The sequence below is a fragment of the Haplochromis burtoni genome, unplaced genomic scaffold, assembly GCF_018398535.1.
Source record: "Haplochromis burtoni strain Fernald_Lab_line unplaced genomic scaffold, NCSU_Asbu1 Contig_7, whole genome shotgun sequence".
In the NCBI taxonomy this organism is placed as follows: Eukaryota; Metazoa; Chordata; class Actinopteri; order Cichliformes; family Cichlidae; genus Haplochromis; species Haplochromis burtoni.
In genome coordinates this window covers 2,135,268-2,154,547 of record NW_024582368.1, presented here as the reverse complement: position 1 = coordinate 2,154,547, position 19,280 = coordinate 2,135,268, and the positions used below count along the sequence as shown (strand labels likewise).

The window sequence follows — 19,280 nt, the reverse complement described above, 5'->3', positions numbered from 1 at the left end:
TGTAATGACACAAGACTCGCAGCAGATTGGCTTTTAAATGCCAAATACGTGTTTGGTTTGATGATCAAAGAGTGAGCAAAAACTGCACACCTCATCGGCCGCATCCAATCGTGTAGCGCTTTATTTAATTGTCATCTCCAACAAATCAGATCATCAGCCGGCTGAGCCTCTGAGGAGCAGAGGCCTGATGCTGGTGCGAGTTCAATATCTGCTGTTTTGGATTCAGTTTGTTCTGAGCACGGTGTAGAAATGGGAGGCGAGGAGAGGGATGCAGAAGCTACACCGGTAACATGCAACATAGATACAATATACTATTTGCTGAAAAGGAAGAGAAATAAAAAAATAATAAAAAAAAAACACTTGCACTGCACTCTGGGTAATTAGACACCCATTTTCATTTTACTCACAATAAATCACTACCAGTGAGTAGTTAAAATAAAGTGGTGTTTTCCAGTGGCAGCAGGGAAGGAAATACATCAAAAGTGTGTCACTGGTCATAAAGAAACATGGGAAAAAAACAACAGAAGAGAACAAAACATGACAGAACAGAACATACAGTTGGACAGAATCCCATTACAGTAATGGAACTGTCATCTTTTTAATGCAACTCTCTTGTCAGCAACAAATGTAATAGGATAAAACATAACGCCATCAGCTGAGTCTCAGACATGAAGATAGTAGGAAAGCAAACAGAGGTAAATAGTTGTGGTAAATAAAACTAGAGTGTGAAAAACCTGTTGATTCTATTGAGTTGACAGAGCAGAAAGCGTCTGAATAATTGAAATGGCACAGACAAAAGAAGGAACTGGAGGGTACCTATTTTAAAACCAGGCTATGTCTGTAACGGACTGCTCACCGTAACAGCCTGTGACCTTTTATGGAAACATAGAATATTAACCTGAATTATTTATCCATCAGCTAACACATTCTGACAAGTATCGCCTGCACATAGGTCAGGATGTATTTGCGTGCATTTCCTGCCTTAATGGTAATGTTGTATCTGCATAAAACATTCACTGATTTGATGTGGGTGTTTGCATAGCTAAATTAGAAAATTAACAGCTAGCAACCCTATCCATAACATTTGTGACCTATAAAACAATTGAGAAGAATGAAACAGCCTTAAAATATTTCACTGAGAGCATTCATATGTAAGTAAGAGGATATGTTTCCTAATTCCTCCACCAAGCTGAGGCTGAGGCACAGCATGTGATCAGTACTCAGAAACTACCAGGCTGAATTTCATTAAACTAGGTGAAGCAGGTAAAGCACTGGCAGAACCTGAACCCATCCTTTATAATTGCAACATAGGGCACTTGGTGGATCTGCTCTACTTTCTAATGTTTCAAATGCGATACAGAAACAAGCCTGGTTTAGACTCTTACGCTTTCTACTTACATGTTAGCACTTTGCATTTCATTCACTGCAATACAGTCTCAGTTTGTGCAAATAAAGTGGTGATTCAGTGGTTAAAGCAAGATGAATAGACATTTAAAGATGGCAACAGCTACATTTTGACAAAGAAACAAAAGTGCTTTGACTTATGATCATACTATAATGGGGGTTATGGAAGCTCAAATGGGACCAATATCAAACACTTTCCTAAGAGTATAATGGCAATATAATGTTTAAAACACAGATTCAGAGTACAAGAAGAACAACAACACAATGAAAGGCATAATAACCATGTGCACACCTATGAATAAAGAGAAAGACGAGACCCATAGGTTGGTTTTTGGAGTGAGAAGGAAGGGAAGGAAGGGTGCCAGTGGGGCAAAATAGAGGCACAGCTACTCACGTCGCTTGCAGCCGCACTTCTTGATCCGTTTGGGGTCTGTGATGTCATCATGACAAGCTTTGCAGTAGAAAAATGCTCTAAAAGTGACACAGTAAACATGTTTAGCGCTCCTATTCATTTGTCAACTGACACGGTTAGTGACCCCGCCGTTTGGCAGGATGGCCCAATTACCTTTTTACTTCTTTGGCATCACTAGCGATAAAAAATCCCAGTGTTCCCTCCTGCAGCTTGACATGGTTGCCCGGGTTGATGAGAATGCTGGGTAATCAAAGACATACAGACAAATAATGCTCATTAACATCTGGACATACACAAAATGCATGCACACAACATGCTAATCAAGAGGAATGGTACACACACTTGTTGAAGCCCTAAAATTGAATCTGGACTTTGCCGGGCTTCCTTTTTTGCATCATTTTAAACACATTATCCTTCCCTTTGTTACGTGTGTCTTGTAAGTTACCACAAACACACTTGCTCCTTCTGATTTGAGGCAATTTACTGATGCGATACTCACACGGATGGACAAAAATGTACAACAGTAATGATCGCACATTGAATTTTAATTCTTTTCTCTACGAAGTGGCATTGGATTGCCCCGGGGGTGGAAGAGAAGGACAGAGAGATACAAGTAGAGGGACGAGGGCAGAAAGAATTAAAATTATGGCCATGGAGTGGTTTTAGTCTCAGCACTCAAATGCAGTCATCTAGTCAGAACAGATGTTATGATGTCCACTGAGACACGGCTGTCGTACAGAGAATGTCCAGTAGGTGTATCTCAGTTAGTACTTGACAGTGGAATGCAAGGGAATGAACAGCTCTTTCTGTTTATTATACTGAGCTAATTCTTACAGTTGAGTCTGCTCTAGACTCTGCTAGGGGAAAATAAGACTGGTCCAAATGTGTTGCTCCATTACAAATACTTGTAATGCATGTCTAGTTAAGTACAAACTGCTTTAATCATTTTCATTATATTTTGATTTAAAAGAAATGTGTTACTGTAATAAATAATAATTACTCGCTTCTTTTGTGATAAAGTGGGATTTGGTTTAATAGTCAAGGGTACTTTAAGTGATTGGCTGTATCATTCCCCATTAATTAGACTAAGACAAAAAGTAGACGCCACACACAAATATGCACACACGCACACGCACACACACCCCGGTCATTAATGGTTACCTGTGGGCAACAATCATCAATGAAGTGAGTGTGAAGTAAGATATCAAAACACTGTACCCACAAACCTTTAAGGGTCACTCTTTCAAAATACAAGCCCAGGCGAAAGATGATCTTGATTCTTTTTTTTTTGTCTCATTCGCTGCTCTGTTTACATTTTAAGCAACATTGATAAACGAGAAAAGCTCGACTGATTGTGTGTTACCAACTTGATTCACACTTACGCGTGTAATAACTATTCACGGCATTTTAGTCATTCATTTTGAAAGAGTATGTGAGGTCTAGATTCGGGGGAGAAGGGAACAAGTATATTATCGCACAACATCTTTCCTCTGAGCTCTGGAAAAAGGTTACATTAGGGAGGAAATTTAAAAAAAAAAACTATTAAGGGAGCAATTGAATCCATATACATATTGGGATGTGATCAAATTGCACCAGTCATGCAGATCAGAATTTTCTTTCCATACTACAAGAAGTAAAATAGCACCTAACATACACTCAGATTGAATGGCCCCCAGAGAAGTTAACAGGCATTACACCTGGCATGCTTTTTTAGTCAAAAATAAAACAAAGAAACCAATCAAATCAAGACAGTTCCACAAACATTGCTGCCCAAATCTGAGATTTTACAGGTGTAACTATCCAAGACATTTTTCTTGAGTCGTGTGCAAACTGGTGAATAAAAGCCAAGAAGACGCATCAAAACCTCATATTGTGAGCAACAAGGCAAGCATCAAACACTTTATGTGATAGTGTCGTAGCATGCAGTTACCAAACAGTATGAAGAGGACAATAATAAAACAGAAAGGCATAGCCACTGCAGTACAGGTATAGGGACAGGTACGTAGATGCAGACGGTTGCAGTAACTTCTGTGCAGTTGGATTGTTTCTCAAACACCAAACTGACAGGAAGTGACCTCACTTAAGAACATCTACTCGAGAGACGCACGAGCATGACTGTACACGGTGGCTGAGATGCACAAAACTCCGCACTCGCACACGCGCACACACACTCAAAACACAAACTCTCCCTTCCGAGGTGATAGCACATACGCAGACGCGCATACATGCACAGATGGATACACATTTGGGAATGAGGACATGAGAGGGTGATGGGATGCAAGAGTGAAATGTGGGCCACATAAATAAAACTTCAGTTTGGATAAACTCAATGCTATCCAAAATCAACAGCTCCATGCCTTTTCTAGTGTCTTAAAAAAATCATGAAAAAACAAAGATTGGTGAGGTGCTGCTGGTATAATAAAACCATGAAAAACAACAAAAAAAAAACCATGCTGCTATATCAATCACCGCCTACAGCAGTGGCGTGTAATCAGTTATTTTATTTAAAGATTATATCCAAAGTTGTAGGATATCAGTGCCTATCAACACCATATCTGATGTCTGAGATATGCATACAGAAACTCCTCACTGTACTGTTCTGGTGAAGACTTTTAAACACCGATGAGTGGAAAACGTGGCTCGTCAAGGCTAAGAAACAGTAGGGTAACGACTGAGCGACACTGAAAAAGAACTGAAAGTGTGAGAGAAAGAAACTAAAGGAGCAAAGGAGTTTGCTTGAGGACAAAAATGAAAAGATCAAATAAGAGGTAGATATGGAGAGGGTGAGTGTTTGGCCTTGGTACAGCGACAACAGCAAAGACAAAAAGAAAAAAGAAAAGAAAACAGCACTTCTACAAACATGTCCAATTTATCTATCCTCTCTCTGCCTGCAAAGAAGTTAGTGCATTAAGCACAAGGGACACCATAAAAAGGAGTTAGAAAAAGAGGCCTGTGAGATAGTGTTTGGAAAAATATCCTTGGGGAAACTCCCAAAGTCAGAAGCTTTAAAGTGGTGACGATTGGGTGGAACTTTGGAAGTAAGATAAGGTAGAGGGCATACCGCTTTCGGCTTCTGCAAACAACAAGAAAAAATCTCAAATCAAACAGTTATCATGAATATAAAAGAAGAGGAGAATATAGCTGTTGCTAATGCTTCTCTGCCCATTTACAAGCTATGTTTTCATTATATGGCAGCGTGTGATGCAACTTTGTCTTTGTCTGAGGGCCTTGCAACTCAGAGTCATAAAAATGAAGAAAAAACAGTGTTTGAAGTTATTCATCTTTTACAAAAAGTACATAGAGGGCAGAGAATATGTTTTATAAAAGGTTTGAAAGTATAAATAAAATATTCTAGGGTGTCACTATAAAATGTACAAAAAGAAAAAAAACGTAAAAGAAAAAGCTCAACTACCTTGAAAGTGATTGGACCACGGACACAATTTAGCCCACTGGGTTATATAAAGTGTATTCAATTAGTATCAACTAGAATTTACATCATCTTTAATTAATATTAAATCAACCATGCAACCTCGTTAGTACACAAACATTTGACACAGGTGAGTGGGGAAGGGTGAGTGGGATTTGGCAAATTGAGACTACTGAAAAAATGCATTTTGTGTCGTTATTGGTGATAAAACCAGCACTCATGTAGAGTTAGTGATAATCATAAAGACAGAGCAGGAGCACAGTAAAAAGTGCAGGAGACACATTATGCGAAATTTAAACGTGAAGCAAATTTGTTATTTAGGTGTGAAGTTTGTCTCTGAAAAAGGACCGTGAACATGAAGTTAATCCAGTGCAGTACCTAGTACTTCTCTGAAACCAATCACAGTTTAACCACATTTCAAGTTTTTTTTGTCCTGCATACCTGCAAGGTTTACCTAAAAGCTTGTGACCCGAATCCTTGGCCAATATCAATCCCATTTATTTGCTTTTTAAAGAGGATAATAGCTCAGAAAAAAATAAATACTGAATTATTTATTATAGGGAGTACCTCATGGTGACACAATAATGCTCAAGTGTTCACCAAATTGATCTGAAAAATGAATATCAACTGCATAGATAACAAGCTGCAAAGAGGACTTGAGAGGAAAAGAAAAATCGAGATATCTTATTAGAAGATCTACTTTTAGCAAAGTACAGTGCAGTTCACTGTTATCACAGCTGTATCAGATGCTCCGGAAAGATCCGCTATACCAACCTGCTCTCTCTCTGCTCAGACTTGAATTCAATGGCAATAAGCAACAGCTTCAGTTTCACGTAACACAGCCTGTAAAACAAGTGCACACATTAGAGAAGAGCAGGATATAAGCAGATGACTGATGTGTTCAAAAACCGTTAAAATCCACAGCCTTACATCCCAACACTCCTCTTTTTTGTCATTCTTACTTTGCATTATATATTTTTTTAAGCTACCTACCATTGAGAGTGGTCGTGTTGATCAAAGAGTGATACTTACTCGCAGACCATGGGGAAGGAGAGGCCTACAAAGGCACTGGACAAATACTCTGTGTACATCTCATTAGCCACTCCTTCAAGGTAATACTTCTGCCATGTGTCCTCCTCGATCTGATAAAAAAAAAAAAAAATTAAACAGGGAAATGTCACATGTGTTGGTTAAGAAAAAAAGTAAGAAAAAAAAAAAAAAAGAACAGTTTTCCTTTCAAAAGCAGCCTAATCTGGTCAGCAGATGTCCCACTGCACAACATCAGCCTGGTCATTATAAGCTGATCTATCATCTTTATGACATGAGAACAGTTTTTTGATAGAAGCAAGCACCTCTTCAATTCTAAGCCGCAGAGAACACTGAACAGATTCCACATGACATGTCACACAATAAAATATGATGTGCCAGAATGACTGAAAACAGACTAATGGAAGCCCGTCTCTGGACAGAGATGTCAATTTTTGTTAGGGAATGCACTGTTTGACAGACCTAGTCCATGTGTCAGCAGAGAACCTTCTTATTTAGACTATAATCCCTTAATAAATCACCTCATGTGCAAAAAATGCAATGTGAGAAATCATTCGTCAATAGTCCACTCTGTTACCTCAATAAAGGACCTCATGGAGAAGAGGTTGGCTAGCATTGTCGACAGACCCTGGGCCAGACAACTCTGCGCAATGAAGCCTGCCTTCAGCTCTGCCAAGCAGATAGCATCATCACCCTCCTTCCAGTTCCAGCTTGGAATATTCAGTAGATGGGCCTTCATCACATGAAAGTTAGAGAGGTCAGAAACACAGAAAACTGTATATATGAGTCACATTTCTTTTGGAACAGATAACATTAATACAACCCTCATATCTGCTTGAACTGGGAACTGGGTTAGCATAAAAACTGGAAACTGGGGTAAGCTAGCTTGGCTTTATGCGGTGGTATTGAAATCCAACATTCAGGATAACAAAAGTCCACTAATTAACATGATCTACCTCAATTAGTTCAAAGCTGAAATGCAAACATGTGAATGCAAATTAAATTAAACAGTTACAATAAACAGCCAGTTAGCTTAGCATACAATAAAATAAATAAAAACTAACTAGCTTATCCTAGAAATGTAGAGCTGTTCCTTTCCTAAAGTCAGCTAACTACTAGAAAAGTTAGCATCCTGGGTAAATCCCTTACAATGTACAAGTCTCAGTTAGTGTACCAGTTTCCATACATAAAGGGCATCATTCACAGGAATTAAAAATATATATATACATATTTGCATATCTCCTTGCCATGTCATATGACAGATGCAGTGATTCAGACACACAATTATTAAATATAAAAGACACATTTTCAAAAGCTCACATTTTCTCCTGTAATACTATTTACCATGCTAAGTGCTGCTCTATTAATTCTTCATTTAAAAAAGTGAGGTCCATTCTTCAGGAGCATGCACAGCATGTAAGCAGCTGAGCGAGTGAATGCTTTAAAAAGTCACTTATATGTCAAAGTTACCATGAATCCTTAAAAGCACCACATAGCTCTCAAGCTGACAGGATTGCCATTTTACTGCAGCCATAATCTTTCTGTGAGGAAAGGTTGGAGAGCGGCCAAGATGAAGTGAAGCAAACATACACTACACAATGCAGGGCACCGAGACGTCTCACCTTATTGTGATACTGCAGCATCTGTGTGATTATTCTGATCTTGGGGTGATAGTTCTTGATGGAAATGACCCTTTGAAAAACAGGCAGATAAAGTGAGCAAGGAAACATAACACCTCCGCAAGCCAGTTGTTACTGATTGTCCAGAAGAGAGAATACCTCATGATGTTGGAGGCATCTTCAGCATCAGGATCTGCACAATACTTGTTGGCTAGGATTAAGCAGGCATCTGCTGACTCGATCTATGTGTAGAGTACCAAAGAAACAAATATGACAACATTAAAGTGCACGTCTGTATTTAATAAAAAAGTATCCAATATACCAGATGGTTTAAATCTGCTCAACAACAACAAAAAAAGTATTTTCTTTCTTTCTTCTGTCCTGATATATTTTGGCTAAAAAATTGAAATGGATATCATTAGATTATCATTCTTCTGCATTTTTTCTTTACTCTCTTTGTCAGCTGAATTTATACAGTAATAAGTTTACAGCCTGCTAATCAGTGACGCACACAACTGCAGCTAATCTGTGAAAAATGTTTCTACTCTTAAGTTCAACAACAGCTGTCAAAAATGTTAAGGATTTTCATTGCTCCAGGAGTCTCGCCACCAGCCGGTACCTTCACTCGGGCCAGATCATGAGGGTTGAGAACCGATCCCTGGTAGAACTCTACTTGGGTAAAATGGCGTTTGAACAAGGCTTCCAGCTCAAGATTAGGGGAAATACTAAAAAAAAGAAGATGGGTTAGCACATAAATATAGCTCCTATGCAATAGTTCGTTTGTTGCTAAGCTACAAAGGGTGAGAAAGACAAAATTAACTTACTTATGGAGAAAAACAATTTCTACATTGACATCATCCCTGTCCTTGTGTAGGAAGTCTTTGAGGAAGTTGGAGACACTTTCGAGGGTAATATGACCACAGACCACAATGTGCCTGAAAGAGCGAGGGGGGTGAAGAAATCATCTTGAGTGGGCAACATAAATCACTGCAGACACTGGCATGTCTCCCAGAGATAATCAGTCAAACCAAAGCACTCTAACATCTAACTCAAATAAAGACTGAAAAAAATATATATACATGTCAAGAAATGTCTTTTCGAAGCAAACAACTAACCGAATTATCATTTTTGCCATAAAAGTGAATATTTTCCTCGATGCAATGAAAGTGGTTAAATTCTGCACGACAAGTACAATCAAACACTCAACTCGCGACCACTTGAAAAAAAAAAAAATCTAAGATATAATCACACAGCCCACAGTGGTTGGACTGTCATCCGTTCTCAATAAAAAAAAATTGTCCCTTCAGCCAAACCGCCCCTTTGTGAGCTGAATAGATGTTGACAAAGACATGTACATCAATATGCTTGTGCTTTTACACAGAGCATTACTAAAACTCTCAAAATGATTTGGAGGCCTGTGGTTGACAAGAATTGTAAACAGGGCCTCGGAGTTTTTGACAGGTCTCTGGCAAGATTCGGTAGTGCATTACAGCAGAGGGATCTGTCAGAAGCTGTACAGGGCTGATTACAGCCGTAAGGGAGTGAGAAGGGTTTGGAACGGTTTGAGGTTTGAGGTTGTGTCCCTGTTTATCGTCTGACGACAATATAAAGCGATCAAGTTCAGGTCAACTTCATATTTATGCCAACTTTATGGACACTCGGGGCAGTTTGGATGGACATTGTCCCAGCAAATAAACTTGTGGTGCTTCTGTAACTCGAATATTTTAACATCCTAAATCTAAGAATTCAAATATTGGTGTTAATAAAAAAAACATTGCCTTTATTTTACATATTTCCATTGCATTTTATCCTGTTATATTAGGTTATCTTACTACTTTATCTCGTTTTTTCTTCCTAATAAAGTCATAGTCATGGCTGTTGGTATTAAAGGGACTTTAAGCACGAGCATTCAATAATTCTGATTTAATTCAATCACGCTAATGTGGATTTAAAACCCTTCATAAGATTAATTTGCACTATGGTAAGCTGAGCTACTCTGCTGGACTTACTGCTAAATGTCATTTGTGAAGTCTTATTGCCAAGCCTTGCACAGTAAAACCCAGACCTAATACTGACATAGATTAGTGTGGACACTCGGCAGACACCCTAATTACCCTATGGAGACCTGTAAGGCAATCTGTGTAATGACAATGGCCTTATCCACCACTTGATGTGCCAAGAGACAATTGAACCACTTTAGTTTTTGAGTGCCTGGGTACTGGACAGCTTTGCACTTAACACAAGGTGTATTGAGTTACTTTTTCCAAAAATAAAGAAAAAAAAAATTGGTGGTCATATTTGTTTGAAGTCCAAGTTCTTATCATCCATGTACATTTGTAGGAGAGATTTCTATTATCAATCTATTATCAAGCGCTTACACACAAGAAGGGAGTCGTGGTGAACAGACTGGCCTTTAAAGTTGATGTCTAAAGCTGTATAAAGCATTATTGAAACCTGAATCAGTTTGGCAGGTTTAAAGGGAACAAAGATATTTATTGATGTTAGATGAGAACCATAGTCCAGATCATTGAGTGTTCTTCTGCCCTGTACCTGAACTGATGTGGACTTGGCAAAGTAATGCGACGGGCATATTGAGGGAATGACAGTTTGTGGATGTTACAGGATATAATGTTCTTCGCAGATGTTGCGTCTGTCCTTTAAGAGAATCTAATGAGCGGTCGCGATTGCATGGTTGGCCAGAGCTGAGCAAAGGGCCGTGTGGTCTTACAAGCTGATGAGCTGGGATGTCTGTGGGCAGCCAGCAGTATCTGGCACAAGAAGTCTCTCATTTTATGAAATGTTAAAAAAAAAATTTTTAAAAACCCACACACACACAATCAGTCATGTTTTCCTATTCAAGTATCCCGATGCTCGTCCGAGGGTAGAGGAAGTTTAAAGATTTATAAGGCAAATTATTTGATTCATGTGGTTTCAATGGAGGTTGTGGATCTTAAGCACAAACTTGGAAGTGTAAATGCATCTCCGTGACATGTGCATTTTTCTAAATAGGTTTTTAATCAGGGAAGCAAACTTTTCTTCCACATCTTGAACACGCCACTAATTTAGGTCCTTATATTTAAGATGGAAATATTCACTTGATATCCTTAAAGGTTTCCTACTTCTACTTAGTTTCCCTCTCTATCTCTGTGCCAAAAAAGGCATCAAGCTGAATACCAAGATCATAAGCTAGATCATAAGCATAAACAGGACATGGGGGGAAGATATTAAAGATAATTCAACCATTTATAATTATCCAAAAACTAAATATCTCCCTTTTTAGTCAACCTGATTGTGCAGTACATAACCTGATTGTGCAGTACATATACAGAAAGAATCAAAGGAAAACAAATAAACATAGCATTTAGAGGGAACAGGTTTCTTTCTTTTAACAAGGAACCATAGACAACAATTCAGAAACTAAAAAAAGGTGTGGCACAGAGTCACATTAATCAAATCCAATGGGTTTTACAGAGCATGCACACAAGAACATGCAGCCAGGAAACATCTCAGGATGTCACTGGGGATACACTTAATACACAGCGAACAAACACAGAGCTCAAACGTCAGCAACAGAGGTCACTCACTTGGTACTGCTCTAATCCTTAGGGTGATGAAACTTACTGCAAGAATCATCTTTATGAAAATGTTGCAGTTTCAAAATCTGTGTTCCCTTTCTTGTTGTATCACCTTTCAGGGAACTTAAAGAAAGGGAGGAATAAACACCATCTCCTGTGTTTAATGCCAAGAATCAGCTAGGTGAAATGTTACCAACACTAGCCAATCAAATTAAGCTCACAGACATAACGTACTTAGTGCATTTTGTCATTGTGTAATTATATGAAATTGTGTTGGAACCTCAACTAGGTGCATGTTTTGTGAATATGCAAATACGTGTTAATTCCTGACACTGACAGTCTCCGAGTCTGCACGCTTCAAGTTTGTAGCCTCGATGGAGGACTTTCAAAGTTGTGTGTCAGAGTTCAGCCAGGGTTGAAGCCAGTTTTCATGCCAAGTCCTCTCTTGAAGTTGGGGCTAATGGAAACCATAGAGTCATAATGGAAACCACAGAGCCCCGAGTGCAGTGGGCGCCAACAGAACGCAACACTTGTCATTATTATATCAGCACACACAGGCTGAGAGCTGTCATTACGCTCACGGGTGTATGCTACACTACACAGAGTACTATAAGCAACGCTAGCATGAAACAGAAATCCAGTTCAGATCCAATCCAACCTTTCACTTCCAAATAAGTTTTGAAGGCCTGGTTCAAATGACAGCAGCCAGGCCCAGAGATGAAATGAGGGCTACATTTAATAAACTTCACTATGTATCATGACTTCATTGTTTGTGAGCTCTGTAATCAAGCAGATACGTGTAATCCCCTAATCTTATTTCCAAGATTTGGAGGATTGTGGGCTGATAGCTGCGAAGTGATAATGCACTGAAGCCCAATGAAAATCCTAAATCCACATGGCAAACCACTTTTTCATTTGCATTACATCCTATAAGCACATATCCAAATGAGAATGTAAAAGTCTGTAGCTACTCTTGAGTCTTTGATGAATATCTTCCGATTGTTACAATATGTTTGCACTCTAACCAGAAGGAGACATGGAAGGGGGGTGTGGATGGAGAAAATAAAGTGTGTTGGAGAAACTATCCACGATTTTGACAAGGGCTTCTCTCAGCACCCATCTGTGAGCCTGGGTTGAGGTCACTGGCCAAACATAACATTTCATCAATCTTATCTCAATGACAGGCAAACGTTACTGCACAAAGGCTTTTTTTCCCCCCCCTAACGTCTTGTTCTACTGCTGACTCCTCAGAATCTGCTCCGCTGAACAGAATGACTGAAACTGGTGGGGGTGAGATTGGAAAGAGAAACAGAGTGAGAAAGAGTAGACAGCAGATAGTAGCAGATGCTGGCTGCCGTACAAAATTAGAAGAAAAGAGACGGAGGACAATAAAAAGAGCACTTTCCCTGTTCTGTATACGCTCCTTTTGGATTAATTTAAATCTGTGTGCTGAATATTTCAAGGTTTGAGCCACAAGGAGGGAAGAGGAGAAGAGAACTTCACAATAAGTATTGTGGCACGTTCGTACAAACACTATAATAACCACAGTGTCACATATACTTCACAGTGTACTGGAGCCTCGGCTGCGAGAGGGCAGTCGCACATTTACATAAATATGAGAGCCTCCAGAGATAAAGTCCACCATCACCACCACCACACACATATAAGAGCCAGGCGGGCATCAACGAACCAAGCAGGCAAAGCAAGCCAAAAGCAATTGAAAGCCTCCAATGGGAACGAGGCATCCAGCATTCAGGGTGTGGGAGCTGACTGAAGATCAGGGCCAGAGTAATGTCAAGCATTGATGATGCGATGCGCTAGCAATGACAGACAGCAGAAGGATGACTTTATCATCCATTTAGCAATTAATGACAAAGCCACAAGACTGCAGGTCATAGAGAACATGCCCGATATGATGCAGTTAAGGAAAAAAGTAATTGCACAAAGCATGCAAAACGAATTCAAGCAGGGGAAAAAATGCATATAATAATAATAAAAAAAGCAAAAGTAAAGAGAAAAACAAAAAAACAAGAAAAGAAATTGTATCCTGCAATGCTCATTGAGATTGATGATTCTTAAAAAAAAAGACCACCAATAATAATGCACTTGCAGATGTTTAAATCTTTCTATTTTCTTGTGAGAAAATGCTTTAAAAGCGGATAGTAGGGATTTCATGACTGTTTTGTTGCTTTTTGATTTGGATCCTAATTCATCCCTGTAGGCTAGCCTATATTGATGAGACACACTGGGCACACGTTACATTAAATAGAAGCACCACAGGTTAGTTTCCTGTTAGGCTAAAGTGTAATAGTCATGAAAGCTCTATTTTCCAAATTAAATTAAAGCGCAACACAGGATGTTTCAAGGAGGACACAGAAAGAAAATGAAAAGCACACAAATGACTTTAGGAAAGCTTTGAATGGAGGATAGATAAAGGCAGACAGAGGAAGAAGACAGAAAGAGAAAGACTGAAAGAGAGAATTAAAGGGCATGGACATGTGTGTCCTATTGGCCAAGGTCTCCAGTCACGCAGTGTGACTTGACATAATGTACCTTTACTTTAACTGCGTTTAAACTTTACCATTCTAAAAAAGTCAAGTTAACTAACCCCCAGTAACTACCAACTTCTGGAGGTGTACCTTAGTCACACAACCACACCTTGTCTGGATTTCAACTTACTTTCTGCCTCGTGTCGAGTTATAACTCCCTCCGAATTTCTTCCGATTAAGGATGAGAGCAGCAATTTCTGGCACGTAGCGAGCAAACATGGCCTACATGCATGGAATAGAAAAAAAAAAGAAAAAAGCATGCAGAGAGGGTTCTACCGCACACAGAAAAACAGCAGAACCATCTGGAATACTTACTTTCTCCCATTAACCGCACTATAGGAACCACCATATTTCTTGCGGTTTCCTATTAACTCTATGATTTCAGGGACGTAGCTGGCAAACATGGCCTAAGGAGAAGATAGAAGACAGAAGAAGAGACTAAAAAAGAGACTAGTATGGCGCAGAGTGGGTTGTGGAGCGATTGGTGCGTGATTCCAGATTTCTGAGGATATAAAAAAAATATTAGCCTGTAAATCCCATCGCTCTCATTACCTGGAGAGACTCCCTAAAGTTCCCAAAAATCAGTGGAGGGAAAAAAGAAGTAGCCCCAGTGTTTAAAAGTTCAGAACGGGTTTGGTTAGTGGGCAATAATTTTGTTACAGCTGACAGCTAGTCAGTCTGCAATTAACACCCAAAACCTTTCTTTGGAAAAAAGCTGAGGAAGAATAAAAACCTATGTGCCATGTTTTGTCCAACAAACACAGATGACCTGGCAGGTTGATTTGAATAGGCACACCTGATGGTCCACAGCTGCAAAACACATTAAGACTCATTTGTTGGGCTAGAAAATGAGCTGGATGCATTTTGCAAAGGTTGACAGCCTGTCGTCCCAGCACAGAGTTATGTTTAAGCTCACTGCTTACCAGTGGCGTATACTCGCTGGCGTTACTCGCGTAGGCTTGCATCTACAGTTAGCAACACAGAGATGCCCTTGCTCGGTAAAAGCATACTTCACTCGTGCCTGGAAAAAATGTACTGTTACATTACCAGGAATAGTGTGACATTATGTGAGTTTGATTTTATCCTTGGCTTTAGCATACCTTCACCCTGGAGTCATTGCTAAGCCACTGCTGCTGAGAGGAAGCAGGCGGAGGTATTCGCCTAAAGACTTCCAGAACTCGCAGCACTAAGAAAACCTTGCAATCTATCACCATGGTCACAATATGGTACACATCCACACAGCTGTAGGTCATCAGTGCATACTGATAGCTGTCTTTGTACAGAATTTGGCTAAATCCTCCAGTCTTTGCGAGCGAAGACGAAGGGTGTGCGCGCTCTTCTGTATGCGACCGTGTGTTCGAGTGCTTACAGGTGTTTGCGTTCATGCGTGTTTACATGTGAGTTACTGTACTAATGTCAGCCCAACGGGACGTTAGATCAGAGGAAGGTAAGAGGGCAGGTTGTGGGAAGCTGCCGTTGCTATGGTAACATTCAGGCTGGCCTAAGCTTCATCTCCCTGCCCCTGTGTTTGTTGGAATTGTGGGAAGAGACACGGAAGGAGGGGTGTCCTGAAACCGCAACTGCTTTTAAGAGAATAACAACATCATCAGACAAAAGCTTATAATCTAATCAAACAAATATAGGGAGGACACATAGGGGGAAGAAGACAAAGGAGCACAATGATCTGTGACTCCAGGAGACAAGATACAGTAGGCTAAACAGGAGGATACAACTACACTGTGACAAAGATATAGCATGTACTGTCTAGGCAATATAGTTCTAACAATATAAAAACACTACACTAACATGTTATACAGTATAGATCATTCTAAATATTAACATCACATTTTTTTATTTTATTTTTAGACATTTTAGACAGTTCTAAACAGTTTATTGACGGGGGCAGGCAGGAATTTATAGGGAAAATGGGATATAGGGAGAATAAAAAGTCTGATTTTACCAAACCGCCAAGGATGAAGAAGACCATAAAGAGGCGCCCCAAGGTGGTTCTTGCATAGACATCCCCGTAGCCCACTGTAGACATAGTCACCATCAGCAAGTAGACACATTCCCAATATGATAGTGACTGGGAATTTTGGAAGTTTTCCCAAGGATCCCCTGAGTTTTCCACCTAAAATTGACAAGGGAGTGATGCAGAAGGATCATTAGATACAATTCGCACAACCAATTTGTAAACAGAGTTTTTCTAAAAAGAAACAGTTTCCTGAGATTTGATTAAATCCAGCTGCAAGTGTGCCAGCATTCATCTCACTTTGTGACATCGTCTTCATTTAGTGAGCCTTGACTACCATCTAGTGGTAAAATCATTTAATACCTCACGAGTACGGATTTTCACTTTAAAAGCATCTGGCTTAACTGAAACCAACACTTTGATCAGAATAAAGAGAAGGTGAAGGAGGAGGCAGTTTTATGCTCCATTTTATGTGTTTGTAATATTAAATACCACATCCCTAATTTTGGTTCACAGGAAAGTTCCAAGGGTTAAAACCCCTATTTACAATTTACACGCATCCTACATGTGATCAGTATTAAAATGACATATATGCAGAAATCTAATTTAGTAGAAATGATCTCAGGCAGGAATAAAAGCAAGTCATGCAGCGTGATCACATGAAAAAAATCTGCTTTGTTCAACACAACTACTTTTTCCCGCCACTGGAAGTAAGCCTGATAATAACTACACGAAGTGCAAAAAAGAAAAGAGGAACGCTTCACCTGTCCTGGAATGTGACACGTGTCACCAATTTCTCCATTCAGATGGGATTCATGTGAGAGTTTAGCCGAGATAACAAGAGTAGAGTTCAATAACAGGTCTAAATAATAAATCTGAATACAGATCACATGGAAATTCCAGGCATTTAATATAAAAATCTGAGCTGATCTTTCAGAAAATACTGATGATTCACACACATAACATGCTGGTTATTTGCTTTCTGACAGTTAGTTAAAATTTGCCCTACAGAATAAACATAAGCTATTCACACAGATGGGGTTTGGCTTTAATATCCCTGATATATTTTATGTACATTAAAGTTAAAGTCACTAAAATGTCTTTAATTATGCTGCCTCCTAAGTTTTAGTGGCACAGCAGATAGTGCCCTATCCACATATGACATCACAGCAATGTTTTAAACTTGGAGAAATTTAATTTTTTACTAGCAAATACCATTAATTTAGGCTCTTTATTCATACTATCAGACTCACTGAAAGTGCTTGGTGTCACACTTGTTTCAGTGAGGTAGTTACAGTTAGTTCACTACAGTATCATTCTTTCTGGAACATTTAACTCTGGATGCCACTGGCCGTCACATCTGTCCACTTACCAAATGTATGAATCCAGCAGCTGTGAGCCATGTGCTTATGAAGATGGAACACAGGTTCACCAGCTTGATGGAATTGCTGCACAGAGTGAAAAAAAATAAAACTCATTTAAGGCGGCGAGACCAGTGACAGAAAAAAAGAGATTTGTTTTATTCATATATATAACAAAGTTTTTGGGGTTTTTTTACATCTTACAATAGTTGAAAGGAAATCAGGTTGAATAAAAGTGTCAGAATTTTGTTCCCTATTATCTATTGTTTCCTTTTATTTACTCCAAATCAACCACAGTGTTCATCACACACTCATGGTAAAAAGAAAGTCCCCAATCTTTCAGTTCAAGGTTTAACATAATGAAAACAATCATTTAATCCCCACCAGGTTTTAAAATTAGGTTAATGCAACCTCAGATGAAGAACACTTATATTACACTGTGTCGTCATTTATTTCACAAACATCACTGTGCAGAAATTTTGGCCCACTCTTCTTTAAATATTGCTTCAGTTCATTGAGGTTTGGGGTATTTGTTTCTTTTTCAGCCATTCTGTTGCACATTTGCCTCTGTGCTCTGGGATCACCGGCCTGTTGCATAAGCCAGTTTGGGCCAAGTTTTATATGCTGGATAGGTGGCCTCACATTATACTCCAGAATACTTGAGTATACAGATTGCCTAATGTGCCACTCGATGATTGCGAGGTGCTCAGGTCCTGTCCCTGCAGCACAAGCCCGAAGCATCAGCTCTCCTCCACTGTGCTGACAGCTGATGTTTGGTTTTCAAATGTGGCACTGTGCATTATGCCCAAACATGTCCATCTTGCTTTCTGCCCAAAACAAGCCACTCTTGTTCAGTCAGTTGCACTGACATGAACCTCAACATTTAGCAGGCTGTAGAGTCTGAGGTGTAGCTTTTTTATTTATTTTTTTATTTTTTTGCTGAGATGTTCACTCCTGGGATGATTGCCAACTGTCTTGAAAGTCTTCTAGCTGTGAATGACCTTCATCCCCGTAGAATACTGGATTACTTCTTTAAGATCATTGCTGATGTCTTGGCATCGAATGCTCCAGACCAGCAAACTGCCAAAATACGTGCCTTTATAGAGGTCCTCACACTTGCTGATGATTAAGTTGATGAGTTAATCAAGTACATTTGATTAGCGGCAACTGGTCACCACTTACCTTCTTAATATATATATCGAAGTATTTACCTAATTGTTTATACACCGCTTCTGTATTTTGGCCTAATTTGTGTGAACTATGGTATGGCTATATTATTATGTTATACATAATATATGACTTGTTGTTTATCTGAGAAGATATTTACTAAATTTTAAGAACTGATAAGGACCAGATGATTTGTATTATGTCCTGATAAGCAAAGCATATTTATTTAAGACTCTAGGTGATAGGTTGGTCTTAATACTAAAAATTCTATTGTCAGGGTATGTGTGTGTTTTGTAAATGAAAAAAAGAAAAAAAACTTTTCTTACCTTGTTTTCAAGATATTTAAGAATTGCAAAATCTCTGAGAACTGTATCAATCTTAGTGCTCTCAGGAATCTTAAACCTGCGTGAACAGAGAAGAACAGAGAAACGTATCAACATGTAACATGCACTGACAGGAGGGAAATGTAGAGACAACACCTGTGCAGACATCGTCCTGAGTTCAAACAACATGAGGTTCTGCATGTTGGCAGATCAGCTAGTGATGCAGCCCACATGTTACCACAGCATTTAGGCACAGTACAGAGCAACATCATCCAAATCATCAAATGTAGCTTATAACATACAAGAAAACAAAACAAAAATAATACATCAATAAATAAATAAATAGCACATTTTCTGAATAATTATGGTGTCAACCAAGTTAGAAGGAACATTTTAAGCCGTGAGTGTCAGTGCAAAGAGCAGG

General features: G+C 39.2%; 1 protein-coding gene across 41 annotated transcripts in view; it reads right to left on the bottom strand.

The window, feature by feature from the left end:
- Positions 1-19,280, bottom strand: part of kcnma1a (potassium large conductance calcium-activated channel, subfamily M, alpha member 1a) — a 148,384-nt gene that overhangs the window by 38,029 nt on the left and 91,075 nt on the right. For 20 of the 41 annotated variants that reach the window (XM_042224348.1, XM_042224411.1, XM_042224363.1 and 17 more), the window contains 15 exons: positions 18,860-18,935; positions 17,378-17,453; positions 15,994-16,164; positions 14,349-14,440; positions 8,734-8,844; positions 8,529-8,634; positions 8,069-8,151; positions 7,913-7,982; positions 6,868-7,023; positions 6,276-6,385; positions 6,018-6,086; positions 4,878-4,889; positions 1,970-2,056; positions 1,799-1,875; positions 408-416 (listed from right to left, as the gene is read on the bottom strand). In XM_042224348.1, the coding sequence (XP_042080282.1) occupies positions 408-416; positions 1,799-1,875; positions 1,970-2,056; positions 4,878-4,889; positions 6,018-6,086; positions 6,276-6,385; positions 6,868-7,023; positions 7,913-7,982; positions 8,069-8,151; positions 8,529-8,634; positions 8,734-8,844; positions 14,349-14,440; positions 15,994-16,164; positions 17,378-17,453; positions 18,860-18,935 (1,305 nt within the window). Of the gene's footprint in view, positions 1-407; positions 417-1,798; positions 1,876-1,969; positions 2,057-4,877; positions 4,890-6,017; positions 6,087-6,275; positions 6,386-6,867; positions 7,024-7,912; positions 7,983-8,068; positions 8,152-8,528; positions 8,635-8,733; positions 8,845-14,163; positions 14,256-14,348; positions 14,441-15,993; positions 16,165-17,377; positions 17,454-18,859; positions 18,936-19,280 lie in introns of all 41 variants that reach the window. The other 21 variants (XM_042224370.1, XM_014336945.2, XM_005914066.3 and 18 more) reach the window with 7 other exon arrangements.